This window comes from Falco cherrug, chromosome 8, assembly GCF_023634085.1.
Source record: "Falco cherrug isolate bFalChe1 chromosome 8, bFalChe1.pri, whole genome shotgun sequence".
Lineage (NCBI taxonomy): Eukaryota > Metazoa > Chordata > Aves > Falconiformes > Falconidae > Falco > Falco cherrug.
In genome coordinates, this window is record NC_073704.1 from 7,845,874 (window position 1) to 7,863,391 (window position 17,518).

General features: G+C 41.8%; 1 protein-coding gene across 14 annotated transcripts in view; it reads left to right on the forward strand.

Annotated features, from left to right (window-relative positions):
- AGAP1 (ArfGAP with GTPase domain, ankyrin repeat and PH domain 1) overlaps positions 1 to 17,518 on the forward strand; it is a 382,691-nt gene that overhangs the window by 117,791 nt on the left and 247,382 nt on the right. For 8 of the 14 annotated variants that reach the window (XM_055719301.1, XM_027803018.2, XM_055719296.1 and 5 more), the window contains exons 2-4: positions 4,854 to 4,912; positions 13,407 to 13,494; positions 14,213 to 14,224. In XM_055719301.1, coding sequence (XP_055575276.1) covers positions 4,854 to 4,912; positions 13,407 to 13,494; positions 14,213 to 14,224 — 159 coding nt within the window. The remainder of the gene's footprint in view (positions 1 to 4,853; positions 4,913 to 13,406; positions 13,495 to 14,212; positions 14,225 to 17,518) is intronic. The other 6 variants (XM_055719302.1, XM_055719303.1, XM_055719304.1 and 3 more) reach the window with 1 other exon arrangement.

The window sequence follows — 17,518 nt, forward strand, 5'->3', positions numbered from 1 at the left end:
ATAGTATTGTGAAATAATAGATTAAATTAGTTGGGTTGAGGTCAAGCTTTTTTTAAGTGGGCGTATTTTTGCAACAAAATGGTATTTCAAGTATTCTTAAGTATTTTGGACGCTCAGAACCTCTGTGCATAGCAGTAACCAGGTGCTGAGCAAAAAGGAGAAGGTAGCTTTGTCAACAAGTCCGGCACAGTGTCCAGTAAGTTTTATTGTATTTCTTCTACGCTATAGCTGATCAGACTTAAAATGCATGTGTTTCCCATATTGAGGGTGCTTGACATCTGAGCCAGTTTGTTTTGGAAGGTCATTGTGTGGGTTCTTGGAGCCCTTCAATGAAGGCAGGACCAAGCAGGTTGAACAAATCCATGCCCTCTGGCCAGATCACTCTTTCTCTCTACAGCTGCCGTCTTTTTGCTCTGTCTTTTGGCCTCTTAACTTTTGGGAAATGTACCTTTTATTGCCTTTCCTACCTGTTTGCTTTTGGATTGTACAGATCTTAAAAAGTAATATTTGAAGTTGATGTGAGGGTTTTTTGTGGGTATGGTTTTTTAGTGTGCTGCTTTTTTTTTTTAAAAAAAAGAAGTGACAGGGCTTCTGATGTTCTTGTTCCCCTTGAGTGTCTATCCCTTGGCTTAAATGGTAGATTTTTTATTTTTGCAGTTCTCCAGGCTGGTAAGTGGTAGCAACGATCTGCTCACTCATCTTTTTTTTTTAATCCTCTGTGGTGATAAAATCCAATGCTTCTTTTTTATTGAAGCTTGTTGACATTAATAGAGATTTCTTGCATTTTGTTTCACACACATACATCCCTGCCAGTCAGGCATAGTGCTGGGCTGAGACTGATGGTTTTCCTTGGCATCTCAGAATCTGGAGATCAGCTGAAACCACCTTGTTTTGTACGGCCTTAGCTAGTTCTTACTGCTGCTGAGTCTTGCAGATCAAATGGCAAGTGTAATTTTCATCCGTTTATCCATCTTTTGCAGAGGGATAAGAAAGGAATGATGCATGTACAGGTATGGGGAAGGGAGAAGCAGGCATGTTCAAATCATGCTATGCAAACATACCAACCTACACAAAAGTATAGTTCTGGAATTAACTGTCCAGAAAAAGTGTTCTGGAACAGAACTATGGAATATAAACAGTACTCGGGGTTATGAAGAGGAACTTTGGTCTGTCATGCAGTTACATGTAATTCATACCTAGTAAAAAATCCTTTTCATGGAATCAGGCTTAACGGGAATAGTCTTTCTTGATCTGATATCCAAGATTTTTGAATGGCAAAATGTGGATTTTACTTGTTAGCTATGATGTAACGTTGCTGTGATATGGAGCCTGTGTAATTACAGGCTGACTAATGAGTTCTGTTCAGAGAAGAAAAATAAAAGTGGTGATGCAAAGCATCGGGTGTGTGAGTGCAAGTTAGTTGGTATCTTTACTGGACAGGGAGTAATGGTTTAACATACAATGATACAATTTAAATCAGCACTTGCAAGTTTTCATGCATTTGAAGTAATTGTGAATCTTTATTACTGTTCCATGAGTGATGAACAAAATCAGTATGTTAAGCTACAGAAACATCACTTAGGAAATTTATCCTTTATGGTCTGAAGAAATAGGTTTGTGTGGAAAGGAACTCCTTGGTTTGTTGGCTTCTTATTACAGTCAGTTCTTTCCTGTCATGGTTGGGTTGTATGGCAACTTCTTCTTTCCCACCGCTTCTCAAATCAGCTGTAGCTCAAAGTAAAACCATGAGAATCAGTAGTTTACTGCCAGGTTGAATTAGAGAAGGATTCCTCTTATGCCGAAAGCTGTTGCAGGTTTCTGGAGGCATTTTGATTCCTGCAGTTTTGTTGCTCTCCAGACTTTCCAGGGGCTGTTGGAGAGGCTCTGGGACCTGGAATGAGGCAGTCACAACCCTGGTTGTGTGTTGGAGCCTGTACTCTGCAGCAGGCAAGGAGGGGAAGCCCAAGGTGCTTCTTGTCAGCTCCGTTTGGGCATTCTGATCCACACTGTTGTGATCTGGTACCTTCCATTGCTCGCTGGAAGGGAAAATCATCCTTCCCGCAGGAAGGTGGGAAAAAATCTAGGCCAAGTTATGGTCCCTTTTGAGTGCCTTAATCGTAAGGCTCCTAGAGCAGGTCTCATGTGCAGTGTTCATGAATTGAAATTGCTGCTTTGTCTGTATCTGCAGCTGGACGTGCTACGGAACTTCGGACTCCTCTGGTCTGGGATTTACGTTTTCATGTGCTCCTGCTTTCTAGATTGTCTCTTGGCTGGAGGCAAGAATCCAGGGCAGTGACTGCTCAGGTCAGGTATCTCTACCCTGGGCGAATCCTGTGTCCCTCCTTGTGTAAATGAAAGGACACCTCTGGCTCATTTGAAGTCACTGGACTCAATTGTTGTGGGTCTACATCCTTCTGCAAGTGTCTCCTGTTCTTTACTAGGTATCACCTGCTGGTCTGTGCTGTAGTAAAAGGATACTGCCATAGCTGAATCTTTGGCCTGACCCGGTGCATAGTGCAGGCTTTTACATGATGATGTACTAGTTTCTAAGCAATGTAGTAAATACGTGTATTCCAGCGGCACTGAATTACTTAAATAGGCGGAATGTTTTTGGAGGACATGCATTTTTTTCTCTTCACCCGCACTGTCAAAGCACGGTTCATCCTCTGCCATCCTCTTTGTCCTCATCTTTCCCTTTTTTGGCTTGGAGCTTTGTTTGGTCTGACACTTGGATGACATTTGACAAGTGCTTTTCTGCTGCTTCAACATAACAGCTCTTTCTGAGCTCAGGGTAAGGTGGTAACTAGAGGGGGCTGTTCATTTGCACTGTTTCATAGTGCTTCAGGTCATTGTTACCTGTTAATTGAAATCATGTTTAGCTCTAAAATGTTTAGTTTCCTTTTCCTGAGCGTATTTAGTAATCCTTAATCCTTGGGTTTTCTTCTGTGGTTAGAAATGCTGATAGGATCATGCAGGAAAAAAAAGAAAAATACTTACAAGCAGTACTTGCTTTCTTAAACCTTTACTGGGTAAAACTGACAGAGATTGGTTTGTGGAAAAATGGTTTGTGTGCTGCTTTGTAGTCAGGCGTGACAAATACAAGACACCTATTTTAACAGGTATACAGTCCCACCCAATATAGGCATACATCTAGGACTTCAGGTTTTGATCAAATTGGACTACTTCAGGTCATGCAGCAGGAACCTAATGGACGTAATGTCTTCTCGTGCAGCTGGCATGCCAAAAGGTAACCCAGGTCTTCAAGAGCATCTTAATCTGAGCCTTTGGTTTTCCTTCTCCTTCCAGTGATTGGGAAGCAGCTCAAGATTGTCACATACCAAAATAGTTAAATCTTTTCACAGTGTTTTCATATAAATGCACATGTCCTGCTAGTACAATCAAGCTCCTGTTTGTAGTTGAAATATAAAGCCGTGTGTTGAATAAAAACGGAGAAGGCTTCCAAACTGATAGCTAGTATGTATGTCTCTTAAAAATACTGAGCAAAGGTAACATATTTAGTAGGGAACAGAGAGACAGTACACAATACAAGTTTGCTTTGAGATTGTTTTTTGTTAGACTCTGGGAAAGCTTGCTTTACCGCTGGTGGTGTCTCTAAGTTAGTGACGATACCACCTGGGGTAGGATATTGCTTCAAACTTCTTTATTCTCTGCATCAAAAGATAAAATGAAATAGCCTTCTCCTTTTCCTGGCTGGTGTATCAGAGGGGAGGCAGTGGCTTGCAAAACTTCTGCTTGCTTACGGTCAACATGGTCAAGGGTAACTTCACCTGTTAGTTCCTATAATGTTAGGAATTGATGGTAACATCAGGACTTCTTCAGTGCTTTTTAATTGCTGTGGAGTTGCATCTGATCTGCTTGGTAGGAGCATTCTGTGCATGCCGCAGGGAGGCGTTCATCTGGTTTGCATGCTTTTGGAGAGGGTTAATTCAGGTTTCGAAGTAATGCTGCTTGGATTTGTAATGGGAATGTCAGTATCTGTTTGCTTTCAGTTGACTAGACCTTTACAGAGGGAACAAAATGATAAATGTTTTTAGAGTTAGAAAAATGGAGCCTTACTTCTCTTTTCTTTTGTGTGGAATTATCAGGGAGGTAGGACCTGGGTGCAGCCCTAAGGACTTCATTTCTTTTGGGAGCCATGATGAATTTAACTCGCCAGATCTCCAGAAATCAACCCCCTCCTGCCTGCTGTAGTTTTTATTTAATTTTATAGTAAATGGCTCTGGTGGTTTATATCCGTCTAGATCATGCTACTGAAAAAAAAGCATGTTTCTAGAATAAACAGATATTCTCCTTTACCTGGCAGGGATGTTACCACCGATGCTGGTAGCTGAAGTTGTTGACATGAAGTACGATGTCCAGTAAAAAAATAGTGTGGTTTTAGAATAGGCAAACTTTCTCATTTATCTGGGCGGAGAAGTTACGGCCGATGGTGACTGCAGTTGTTGACATTTAGCGTGATGAGCAGGCCAGGGCTTTCCTCGTAGAGAAGAAACATGTCGTGGTGGATGGGAAGCAGTTTGTGTACAGACTAAAAGAGTCTTTTTACAACCCCAAAAGACTGGAGTTAGTTTGAGCTTGCTAATGGCAGTGCAGATGATACAGCTAGGCTTGCTACAGAGAGTGCATCTGTTACGCAGAATGGTAATTTCTGGTATTCTTGAATTTTTGTGGAATTTATCCAAACCACTAGTGTTTGTCACCTTGGACTGTCAGTCTCGTAAGATTGAGTGTGACTTTTGGTCTCATGTACCCAAAGCCTTAGCATGAAATTCTGTGCGACAGACCATTAAATGTCATTCTACTGATGTTGTGAATGTTGTCTGCTTTTACAGATGCCTTTGTAAATAGCCAGGAATGGACACTAAGCCGATCTGTACCAGAACTGAAAGTGGTGAGTTTAAATTTCCTTCTATCTCTGAAAAACATCCTGAAAATGTTATGCACAAGTGAAAATTTTCTAAGCTTCATTAAATCCACTGTTGTGGAAAAAAATACAGAAAGCAGTTTTTAAAAGTAAAGCATTTTTCTTCAACAGAACTATCTAGTGAGGTTTATTTATTTTCTGTTTTTGTAATCATACTTGAAAGATCTATTTGTATTTTGCTGTTGTTTTGACATGAACCAGACTCCTAGTGTGGCCTTCTCAGTAGCAAAGACTTATGTTTCTGTAAGCGGGGGAGGTGGAAGTAGCAGGTGATATGTAAAGCTTCTTCTATCTCACTCTTAATAGTTTTTCACAATTTCTTCAAGGACCAAATGTCTTTTCTCTCTGCTAAATGAGTGTAACCAAATTTATACCGAACAACAACAATGAGAAAGAGTATTTTGAAGGTTCCCTTAGTGAATCAAAACCTAAATTTTTATTATAGGAATGAACAATGATTTAATAGCTGCTTACAATAACTTTTCCCTTGGCTGAGCCATACTCTGTATAGGTGGAAGAAAAGGCAAAAAAACCCCAGACTGGGGGAATTTCCCAGGTTTGCCCATTTAAGCATTACAAACATGGAGGCTGGAGATAAAGGCTGAAACCTCCTCATAGTGGATGTCAAACTGGCGCCTTGTAAAGCCAGCAGCACAGAATTGCGGAGGCCAGGTCACTGGGATGGATGGTTACCACGTGGAAGTCCAGATTTAATGAAACACAATCGATTTCTCAAACCCTGCAAAGTTACTGTGGTACCCAAGATAGAGAATTCACTAATACCTTTGGTAGGCATCTGTGCTCAGCTTCTGTTTTCCAGCTGTAACTGGACAAGCCGCTCCTATCCAAGCACTCGTCTGCCAAACAGCAAAGTGAATTGGGCAAAACCCCCTGAGTTTAGGAGTGGGCAGGTGGGGCCATGCTTCATTCACTAGCCCGGTTCTTATGCAGTAAATGTCTTTTTCTGAATCCGAGTTGATAACAGTGTTTACGGAGGTGAGAGAAAACATAGGTCAAACTTTAACATTGTAAATACACCTACACAGAATTAGAATTGCATTTTAATTGAAGCAACTTCCTCACGACCACAGTTATGTTTCTGTTCTGATTTCAGTAGTGCACAAGGGAAGTAGAAGAAAAATATGTAGTCATGGATGGAGCTATGTAGTACAGGAAGGGTCTGCAGAGGGTCACTAGATTGTTTTAACTGATGGTGTAATTTGGAAGACAAATATCTCCCAAAATACCTCGCAGAATAAAATACTTAGATTTTAGGACTGGAAAGTGTTGGTTGGATATGAGTCCAGTCCGCTGTGGTGTTAGCTAGCTTATGCTGGGGAGGATCTAGAGAGGTTTGGTTTGCTCATCCCTTCCCCTTCTCCTAGCCCTGCTAATTGACAACACTCGCCAATAAACACAGGGCTTGCAGGTGAGACCAAAGCTGCAATCGTTGTGTGTGGTAATACAGAACACAGGCAATTGCCAAGCATTAGGTAATGGTCTTGGGGGACACTCGCTCGTTGTGATGCCACGGCTGCGTTACACGAATGCTTGCCTTGGGTGTCTTGCCCTCGTGTTGTCTGCACCGGTGGCAGGGAAATCAACTCGGGCTGTGCGGCTGCTGTAGAGAATTGATTTTAAGTGGCCAGCATGCATGAGCCTCAAGATTACTGTCCTGGGTTTCAGTTTGTATAATCCTGGATAAAAGCAGAACTCTTAACATTACAAAAATACTAATTTGATTATACCACTGCAAATTATTGAAGCTAGCAGCACCAGCTGTGGCTGTGAACCTGTGCTCTGGCAGGAATGGCAAATTGGGAGCTCCATCTGAAATCTGTTCTGCCCTTGCTGTACATCTGCCCTTGGGAAGGGACTGGTGCAGTGAGTCATCTCCGTGTCATTCCCCTGCTTCCACCCTCATCGTCATCACTTGCTTATGACTGAGGAAGGAAAGGGCTCTGTTAAAAGCCAGACCTGCCTCTGCCACAGCTCTATCATTGCGGCCACCACTAAGGGTAACTGGGTGTGTTACTTTGGCTTGTGGCTGTGTTGGGGATGTCAGAAGCATGAGAATTGTTCACTCCCATCACCATCAAGTGCAGCAGTGCAGGTGGGGAGATGAGGTTTGATGTTGCAAGATTATGAAGAAGCCCCAGCTTTAGCTGCTTGAGCAGGCTGTACTCTGCAGAAGATGGTTAGTAGCTCTTTGCAAGAGGTTGTCCTCGCTGTGGAGGCTGGGATGTCCTCCAGTTGAGGTGGTGGTTTGATTTATTTGGCGTTTTTTTAATTATTTTTATAGTGGCTGTTGTTATACCCTTAGGCTTTACAGAAGTTTAAGAATAGAAAGAGACTCTGAGAAAGCACGCAGGCTTGCAATGAAGAAAACCCAATGGATGTATTTTCTTCAACGTGCTTTTGAGGAAGGAATACCAGTCTTTCCCTCTGCCTCCTTTTAACAATACACATGGGGCTTGATTTCTTTCAAGTTTTCAGAAGGGTGTTTGTTTCTTCTGATCAAATATTGCTACAGGGTTTTGCTTATGGACGTTGATGCTTCTGTTATGGACAAGAGTATGCTAGGCCAGCTGGGTGAGACCAGACCTGTCCCGAGTGATGGTGGTATTCCTGGATCCCGTTCATCCAAATGTGAAATAAGGATGTGTTAGGTAGCATAAAGACAAGATCTTTTTGGACAAACCTAGTTTGATTTCTTCCAAAAGAAACAGGCAAAGTGCAGTCACACTTCTGTGCTAGATAGCTTTAAACTGTGAAATGCCATCAATACCTTTATGCACTTCAACAAACAGGCTTTAGTAGGATGTGGGCATAGCAGTTTGGTTTTATTTTACAGCATGTCTGGCACATGCAAATAAATGATTCAGTGTTGCAGAAGTCAGAACTGACAGAGCATTGAGTTGTAGCCTTGTTAGCTGGATGTTCTCCTTTCTGAAGTGGGTTAGGGGGTGGTATTTTAGTTCTGTAACATGCTTCTCATAACTTTGTGCATTTCATATGTATCCATAAATAAATAGAAATGACTCACATTGTATATAAAATATGGGAGACCGGGAATATGACTGCTGTAAAAACATGCTGGCATATTTGTCATACTGTGGGGGATCATCCTTAAACAAGTATTAATCACGATTAAGAGAGAAACTGTATTAGAAGTCAGATTTTTCCAGTGTAAAGTTTATTGCTTTTAGTTTTCAGAGGTTAATAATGTGTGGATACCCAGAGCAGTGATGCCAAGCACTGCACTGAAAACAGAAGGCCTGTTCTGCAAGGCTTTAATTTCTTGTGCTGATGTCTTCTCTGGTAGAAGAGAGATGGCTGCCTTCTCTTCAAATGCAGGCACTGAGGGGAGACCTTAAGGAATCCTCTCTCTTACTAGATGAGGAGGAGGTGGCTGAGGTCTCTTGGGTGCTTTTTGAAGTAGTTGTCTAGGGAAGAAATAAAGCTGTGCCGCAAATACGGGGTTTATAGTCAGGTTTGAGGAAACTTGCTTTGGGTTTGTGTGATTTTTTTTTTTTGTGTGTGAAGGTAACATCAGTACTCTGACACAAAACTGCGTTAATGCTTTTTTTTCATATTCAATTTTTTCGCCATTTAAGCTTCTAAAGAGCTTTTGTCACTTCAGTGGGTAGTTTGAAACTAATTTAAAATATAAATCCAGGAACTTCTCTATTAAGAAACAACTGTTTGGCAAGAAGGCTCTGTTTTTGCTATATGAGGCAGTGAAGTGGTTTCTTAATTGAATTGCACATCTTGCTGCTCCTGATCAGTCCTTTCTGCATCAGTTGAGCATACATTTATATAATGCTCTTCTGGCCCATCACCTTTGTCTGTGAGTGCCTGTAAGGAGGAACGTGCGCTTGAGGACCTGAAGGGCTGTAAAATTATGTGTGCTGGTATGGTCTTTGGGATGCTTGGGGGGAATAAAAGTTGTATTCTTGAATCACTAGGTGTTTTTCAAATGTTTAGGGTCTCTAAATACAGTAACAGGTCCCAGCCACGGGAAGAGGGCTGTGGCTCCTTTCACTGGAGCCCAGGCTGATGCTTTTCTGTTGTTCCTGGCAGTTTTACCCTCAGACTGGTTACATTTTTGGCAAGGGTATAATATAAAATAGCATTAATTTGCATACATGCAGGACTAGTCGCTTGTAAGTGAAGGTTTCGGTATCTGCTGGGAAGGTGTTTGCATGACTGATTGTCTCCTGACCTAATGGAGGTGGTTTTTTTTGTGGGTGTGTTGGTGCTATGCTGGTTTGCTACAATCTAGGTCAGAAACAACTTTGGTATGTTGTTTCCAAAGGTCTGGAGCTGCTGCTTATAAAATGAAAACATAAAACACTCTTCTATGTCAGTATTTTCCTAGCAAGCATATGTGAAGCTTGCTTGCTTTCCAATTCTTCAGAAATTGTACTGTTCAGAAGGGGCCTTACCCTGGCTATTTACCTGCAGAGGTATCTTGAATCTGTTGATTTACAGATGGGATTTATTTTTTCTTGCCATTTTTTGCCCAGATTGTTGTAATATAGAGCTGGTGGGGAAGGAGGAGAGGGAGATGCTTGCCTTGGGAATGTGGTGTTCAGCTTCTGCTCGGGGGTGAAGTTGCTGGTGTAGTGGATACAGCCTGCTGGTGAGCTGCATGCTGAATAAAATAAATAGACAACTAGCAAGCAGTTAATCTCTTTAAAAATGGTAAACTGTTCATATCTGGAAAACTGTGCCTTGATCATCTGTATTGGCCATTAAAAAAAAAAAAGTTTTCCCATACTTAAGTCTTAACTATTTGAGTCATTTTGAATCCTCAACCGTGAGAAATACTTTGTTCAAGGTGAAGGGAAAAAGGTGGGAAGTAAGCTCTTGCCAGAAAGCTGTGTGTGGAAAGGGAGAGGATATCAATTTAGTGATGAGGTGTACAAAAGCCAGGCTGTTATTCACAGGATTTCCTCAGGTATTATGGTTTTGCTGTCCAAGAAATACGGAGGGTTGTTTGAACATTTTTGTTATTTAGGGAAATTTATGAGTAGATGAGCTTACTGTAGTTTATTGGCATATAATGGAGGGAAAAGTCGTTTTCTTGAGGTAGTTTGATGTTTTGGGATTAAAGAACATACACTAGAGATGGTGTTTTCTTTCCGTAATTCACCTCTCATTTGGTGTCTGGTTGAACATTGGAGATAACTGAAATGAAGTTGTGGTTAAGCAATCAGAATAGAAATACAGGATTTGGATGACTTTGCAATACTGTTGTAGTTTTTATTTGTATGTACAGGTAGAAGTCCTAACCTGTTTCTCACCCCTCTTGGGATTACCTTACCTGCATGTTGAATGGGAGAATTTGGGATCAGTGTTAATAATAATAAAAATATTAGCTAATCAATATTGTCTGTTTTCTTGTGCTATACAGGATTTTACGCCTTTACTTATTGTCCACTATTCACATTCTCTTGAATACAGCAGCTCATTTCTGTACTCATTTTTCTTTAGCTCTTGTCACTTAATTTTCACTAACACACCACATACTTTCTCAGTGCTCTCGAGAGATGAAAGAGAAATCTTGAAAATAGGGGTGCTAGAGAGAGCTGTTTTATTTCTCCTGATAGCTTGTGCTCAAAGTAAAAGATGTCGAGCCAGAACGTGCAGGACACGGAACCCAGTGCAGTCCCACCACACGTGTGCCCACACTACTTGCTCGCGGCTGTTGACTCTTCCATATTGACAAAACATGGAAGTCGTAGTTTGCGACCTCATTTTGTTATTTCTTTCTTCTGAGTAAATTGCCCAGAGGAATTAGAAAATCTGTGTGCCCAAAATGTTTAGTTGCTGGAACCAAGGGTCCTTCTCTCTAGGCTCTTTGAAAACGTTTGCTTTCAGACAATGAGTGTGGGCATCTTGGAGGTGACAGCCTTGGTTGGGTTGCAGGTCTGACCTTGCAAAGCAGGGTGTGCAGAGCGTACTGATGATTTAGGACGTCTGAGGCATCAGATGTATTCTTTGCTTGTTGGTGTTTAGCATCCTATGTGATAAGGTTTATCAGGTAGATGTCAGGCACCTGTAGAAGTTGCCCTTCTCCTTAGAGAGGTTTTCAGTTGTGTTGTTTTCTTTTCCATGAAGCTGAAAAAGTACATCTTGTTAGGAAAGTTTTTTTTCGCCTGGGTTCCAAGCAAAGCTCACTAGTCTTAAAGGGGAAAACAGATCTGATAAATGGTTTTGCCTTGGCCAGATCTGAGTGAAGCTCCGCAGAGTGTTCCCAGAGAGCGTTGTCCTGTGAAGCAGGGTCTGAGAACACAAGGTTAGTTGACCGCACAGGTGGCTGTTTGCCTCAGTGTCATATCTTGCACTTAACGTTTAGATGTAAACATCATGGTGTATATAAGCATAGCCTAGAATTTCTCTTAGTTATAAGATAGATTAGAAGCTGCCAGTATGGCATGCTGGTTTAAAGACTCATCAAAGTCATCTCAGAACCCAATAAATAGGTATGTGTTGTCCAACCGCTTGGGCTGTGGCTCACTTTTTATTTTCTTGGGACTGGTCTTCAATAGCAGCTCTGCCTACAGTGGGTTTCTTGGTTTATATTTCTTTTCGTAATTTTTTTCTTTTTTTTTTTTTTAATTACAAGCTGTTTTCTGCCTGTTCAAGTTCTTTCCTGCTAAGCCGAATGTCAAGGACGAAGCTTCCTGTAGCATTAGGCCAGCACAGCATCTGGTGTCTCTTCTTTTCCCTGCCTTTTTTTGCCCCTCACACCCCCAAGTTAGGTTGTACGTTATTCTTGTTTGCTGTTACTTTTGAAATCTATTTTGGGGTTCTTGGGGTGCTTTTTTCCCCCTCCGGTGTAGCCCACACTGTTCGTCACATTTAAAACTTATGCTGTTAGCGGGGCTGAAGGGTGATGTGAGGCTACCTTCCATTTACTCTCTGCCGACGTTTCTGCTTTATCTTAGCTGTTCTTGCACATCAGCTGTAGAGATAAAGTGGGCGTCCTTTGCAGTAATGTTATCCTTGTCTTAAAGTTGTTCTGTGTTGTAGAAAATAAATAATTGTTTCCCCCCTACCTGACTCCAAAACTGTCCTTGTGTTAGTTTAAGGTGGCACCACTCTGTTGGTTGAGGCAATTTTTAGTAATGAGGGTAGTTCTTACCAATTAGGATTAAGAAAATGGAGTGTGCATTAATGTGCAGCTTGTTCATTCTGTCTCTCTCAATTTGGCAAGCTCTGGCAGAGCAGCAGAGTTCATCCTCTCTCCAGGGCTCTTCTGTTCTGACACGTTTATCTTGACCCTAGCTAAAAAGGTTCAGAGAGGAGCAGGCTAAGGTTTGTTTTAAAGGGTGAGATAAGTTCCCAGCTCTTCCCCAAAAAACGGAGTAAGAAGAATGTCAAGAGTCATGTTTGACAGGGAGACCTGAATGAGTGGATGCCAGCTGAGCAAGGAGGGGGAGGAGTGAGGAAGGCATTTATTTGAAACATAAGAGAGGGTATGTTCTCCAAACCCTCCTGTCCCTTGGACTGTGCAGGGCAGGGCAGGCAGCTGGGCTTGGAACTTGCTTGCTGCAGCTCTTGGTCTGCTTTGGTTGATGGTTCAGGCAAACCGGCAGGAGTTGTACTGGCCAGCAACACAGGGCTGAAGCTTGAAAGCGTTGGCTGGTTTAGTGGTGCGGGAGTAATGCAGGCAGGGTTCACAACCCCCTCAGCCCTTCTAAAGCAGTAACAGAGAGCAAATCTGCAAGGCTTTGGCAGTGGAGCTCCTCTGGGAAGAAGAGCGTTCTGGTGCTCGGCTACGTTCTGTTACTTCTGCCCGGTTTTTAAAAAGAAATGCTAACTAACCAGCTTAACAAAACTCATGCATGCTTAAGATTGAGTACTTTTCTTTGGTAGTCACGTCTTCCCGACGCAGATGTTTGAGCATGGACGGTTTGGTTATAAACTTCTTGGTCAAGTAAGGGACTTCAACAAGTCAGAGAGGACTTGCCAGGATTTGTCTATAGCCATATAAATCATGTGTGCGCTTCAGTAGCGAGGCAACGTGAATCACATAGCGGATAGTCTGCAGAGGTATTTTCCAGAATGAGATGTGTTTATATTATATCGTGTATACATGTTCAGTGACGTGTTTATATTTTTCAGTAAAGAGGTGACAAGCCTGCTCTGAGCTTCCGGCTTCTTCCCTGCAGTCTGTATATTGCCCGATGTTCCCGCGCAGCATTAGCGGCGAGCTGACTGAAGGAGTGCTGCTAACACAAGCTCATTTTTGGTTTATGTGTTGTCGCGTGCATGCGCTGCTGTAGCCTTAGCTTTCTGGCAGTTACCTGTCGGCATATTTGGAAGTGTTTCCACTCTGTGGGCTTTCTCCTCTAGTGCAGAGAAATTACTTCTGTGTGAAAATTCTGCTTGTATGTACTGCTCTTAGCAGGGATGAATTGCAGCTGAACTTTGTTCCTTTTTTCCCCAGGGGATAGTGGGTAACCTAGCCAGTGGCAAGTCAGCCCTTGTGCACCGGTACCTGACTGGCACGTATGTCCAAGAGGAATCACCTGAAGGTATGTGGATATGCAAATTTCACTTCCTCCCCCCCAAACTACATCTTTATTAATTTTCTTGATCATGCAGAAATGAATCGATAAAGAATCTGATTTGCTATTTGGGTGTTCACGGACATTTCTCCTTTAACATTCTCCAGCCTGAGATAAGTACACTGAAGTATAATTGTAGCTTTTTCATAACTACTTAGCATCCTTAAAGACTTTGGCATCCAGTATGTGTCCGCATACAAAACTTCTAGTCTTGTATTGAGAAGAACTGACTGTTTTCAGTAGTGCTGCTGCTTTCAGTCTGGCTGTTGAAAGCCACAATTACTGTATCTAGTAGTGGATTGCTGCAGAATCGGGCCTTTTGGTTTGTGATGTTGGGAGAGTAAAATAACTTCAGAAGCCTAAATTAAAGATGTAACTTGTTTCTTGTTTAATATATTAAATTTTTGGTCTTGAAGGTTTTGGTATTGTTTTCTTTTTTAAAAGATGTTCTTATGCCATAGAAAATTAATTTATATGTGAAAACTTTGTAGTGTTTAATGTTAAATCCAAGTTTATAGCTTGAAATCAAAAATATCATAGTGCCTTATAGAGGTGTATCTTACACTAAATACTTTTTTGATTATTTTTTTTTTTATCTATTCTCCGTATGAACTTTTAAATACAACTCTGAGACACTGAATTTCTGGTTCCTTCTTTTCCTTACTGGCTGTTCCATTCTTTGCAGATATGGATGCAGGTAACTATACATTGTCTTCATGGCAGCTCTTGTTTTGAAGAGACAGACAGCAGTTTCTGTACTATAGCGTTTTCCCCTTGTTCTGTGTATCATTTCGATTTGTTTTCTTTTGATTTCAAGTCTTTAGTACATCTCACTGTTTTTTGTCTCTTGCTGTAGTTGTCTTTTCAGCAATAGTTTGTAGCTTCATGCATCTGATAACATTTGTTTCAAATTAACTCTTACCAAAGGAAGCTATTAAGCATAGCGCTTGACATTTTAACAGTCTGGAATTGTAGTTGAAATGGGAGGAGAGGGAGAGATGGACAAGGCTTTTTCTTGTGTAACTGCAGTAACAGTGAAGCTTTCCAGGTTATAAGCTTGCCTTAAATGTTTTTGCTGCTTTGTAGTTAGTACTGACGGGGTGATAATTGAGCCTTGCAACAAAACTGTGTGCAGATCACATTTATGCCTGCTGCTTCTGGATGCTGATAGTGAGAAATGGTTATGTGGCACGTAGATCCACTGAATACAGCGAGTCTTCGGCAAAAAGGAGTATCTCTACAGATTTCTCCTCATTTCATGAACAGAAAATATTTTGGAGTTTTTTTTCTCTTGCAAGATTCAAATTTATTGATAGTTCACAGGGTTAACTGTCCTCTTCTCCTAAACTGTGAATATTTTAGTGGCATTTCTTGAGAGTGTTTGCCATCTGTCCTCTTTGTCTTCAGGGATTTTTGTTTACAGTGCTTGAGTGACGTTCGGATTAGTTTACAAAAGCAGCGTCAAATCATTTCTTTGCACATAAATGTAGCTGACAAGCCTCACTAATGACACCATTCCATTCCATTAACAGCAGAAAAACTGGATTAATTAAGAGCTCTAATTCACCTTGTAAGGGATTGGGTCAAGATTTCTAATCAAGTTTGTATTAAAGGAAATTCAACCCATATAAACTATACTTAGTAAGCATCTGTAGTAGCCATTTGTTAGGGTTTTATTTCTTTCTCATTCAAGCAAAGTCTATATGCTGCTGTTCTACAGAAAACCGAGCGGCAGTGCAGGTGGTTCAGTTGCACTGCGGTGCAGGACTTCAGATTTTTACATTCTGCAGGGGAACACAGCTTTTGATAAATGGAGGCTACGTGTGAGCCTTTATGTTGGAGACCAATGTGGATCTTCCTTTTTTCCTTTCCTGAGGTATTGTAAATGTGCTGGATTGTTTAGCTGGATAAAGAATAGTATGTATATTAGACATTAAGGTGTCAGATGCTTGACTGTTAAAGAGAAAGCAAAGTTAACTGACTTGAAATGGCTTGCAGCAAAATTTATCAGGCATCATATAATTATTATCTAATTGGTAAAATGATGGATGCATACTCATGTGAAAATGGTGATTATGACCAGGAACTGCTACTCCTGCTATCCTTTGCCTTCTAAATTGCTACAATTACCATGAAACCTGCCGTGAATTAGAGAAGTGCCAGGTCTCCTGTAGGCCATTAAGGTAGCTTCAGCATTCCAGTAAATGAATCTTAAGTATATTAAGATGGTTTCATGTTTCTTTCAGCTCATTTCTTTAAGATGAGCTGTTTCTCTTGTTGCCTGACATCACCTTCCCACCAAGAGGAGGAATCGTATCACATCGAAGTGTAAAGCAGTTTTCTCTCATTGTCTGGCCCAACTTCTGTTTCTGTTCAGAATTAATTCTAGTCTTTCATGTGATCGTAACATGAAAACCTTTGTTTTCTCAAAGAATAAGTTTGTCTTGGGAAGAAAATTGACATTTAGACTCTTCATTTGCATATTTGACATGCACACAGCTATACTCTTCTGTGCCATGTTTTTAAATCAGATGTATTTTGATGTAAGATGACAAATTATGTATTACCCTGTGACAAGTGGGAATTTCAGTAGTTGGGGACTTGCAATTTTTTTCTGTAATGTTGCAAGAATATAGTGATGGGAAATAGGGTATTTCAGTCATCTGTGATCTTCTAAAACCTTCCAAATGCTTGGAAGAAAAAGTACCGCTAAAAAGTGTGCTGGTTTTTTACATGTAGATGAAACAAGTAAGATGCGTTCAACCTGATGTCTTTTTTTCACCTGTCTAAAATTTAATTCTGCCTGTAGGAACAAACATGGAACATGACGTGCTTGGAACTTGAGACCAAGTACTTTGCAGACCAAGGTGAATTGAAGTTTACAGGAATAGTGAGTGTCAGGAGTATTCTGTTACCTCTTCGGTTATTGTTTCCAAAAAGCCACGGAGGTGTGAAACATGACTTAAAGGCTTTTGCATGTTTCTGGTATCTCTGTGGATACCCTAATTCATGTCATGATTATTTCAGTGGTTGTGTTTTTCTAGTGAGCCTAATTTAAAAAAACCCAAAAAACAAAACAACCAGATAAAAATTGTTGTCCAAGGTGTCTCAGCTGGAATGGGGAAAAGGGAGGGGTGTTTTTTTCTCCCACCCCACTGCCACAGTAAAGTGAGATGCCAGAACATACAACCAAACAGCACCTTGAACTGCTAAATCTGTCCAGTAGGTCTTTTGTTTAAGAAAATCAAGAAGGGGAGCTGAGGTCATGTTAATGAAACCCCCTTAAATTCAAAGATGCAGAACAGCAGACATGAGACATGGGAAGAAAGCAGATCTCCTGCTGAGGAAACAGAATTAAGGTGGTGGCACTTGCAGGGGACACACAGTACAACCGAGCAGGAGGTGTCACAGCTGGTTATGGTTGTATCGTTGGTAATTTTTGAAAAGGATTTAAGGGTGCTGGTCTCCGGTGTAACATATGCTTATGAGTCTGGCTTCGAGGTAACTTGAAGCACAGGAACCTGATGGAGTTCAACCAAGGCAACTGTAAGGTCCTGCACCTGGGGAGGAACAACCCCAGGCGCCAGCACAGACGAGGGCTTGACCTGCTGGAGGGCAGCTCTGCGGAGAAGGACCTGGGGGTGCTGGTGCCCAGCACATGGTGCAGTGCCCGTGAGCCAGCAGTGTGCCCTGTGGCCAAGAAGGCCGATGGCACCCCGGGGGCATGAGGAGGAGCGCGGCCAGCAGGGGAGGGAGGTGATCTCCCCCTCTGCTCTGCCCTGGTGAGGCTCATCTGGAGCGCTGTGCCCGGTGCTGGGCTCCCCGGTTCGGGAGAGACAGGGAACTGCTGCAGAGGGGCCGGCGGAGGCTACAGAGATGGCGGGGGGAGTGGGGCATCTCCCTGGTGAGGAAAGGCTGAGGGAGCCGGGCCTGTTCAGCCTGGAGAAGAGAAGGCTGAGAGGGATCTTATCAATGTACACAAATCCCTTAA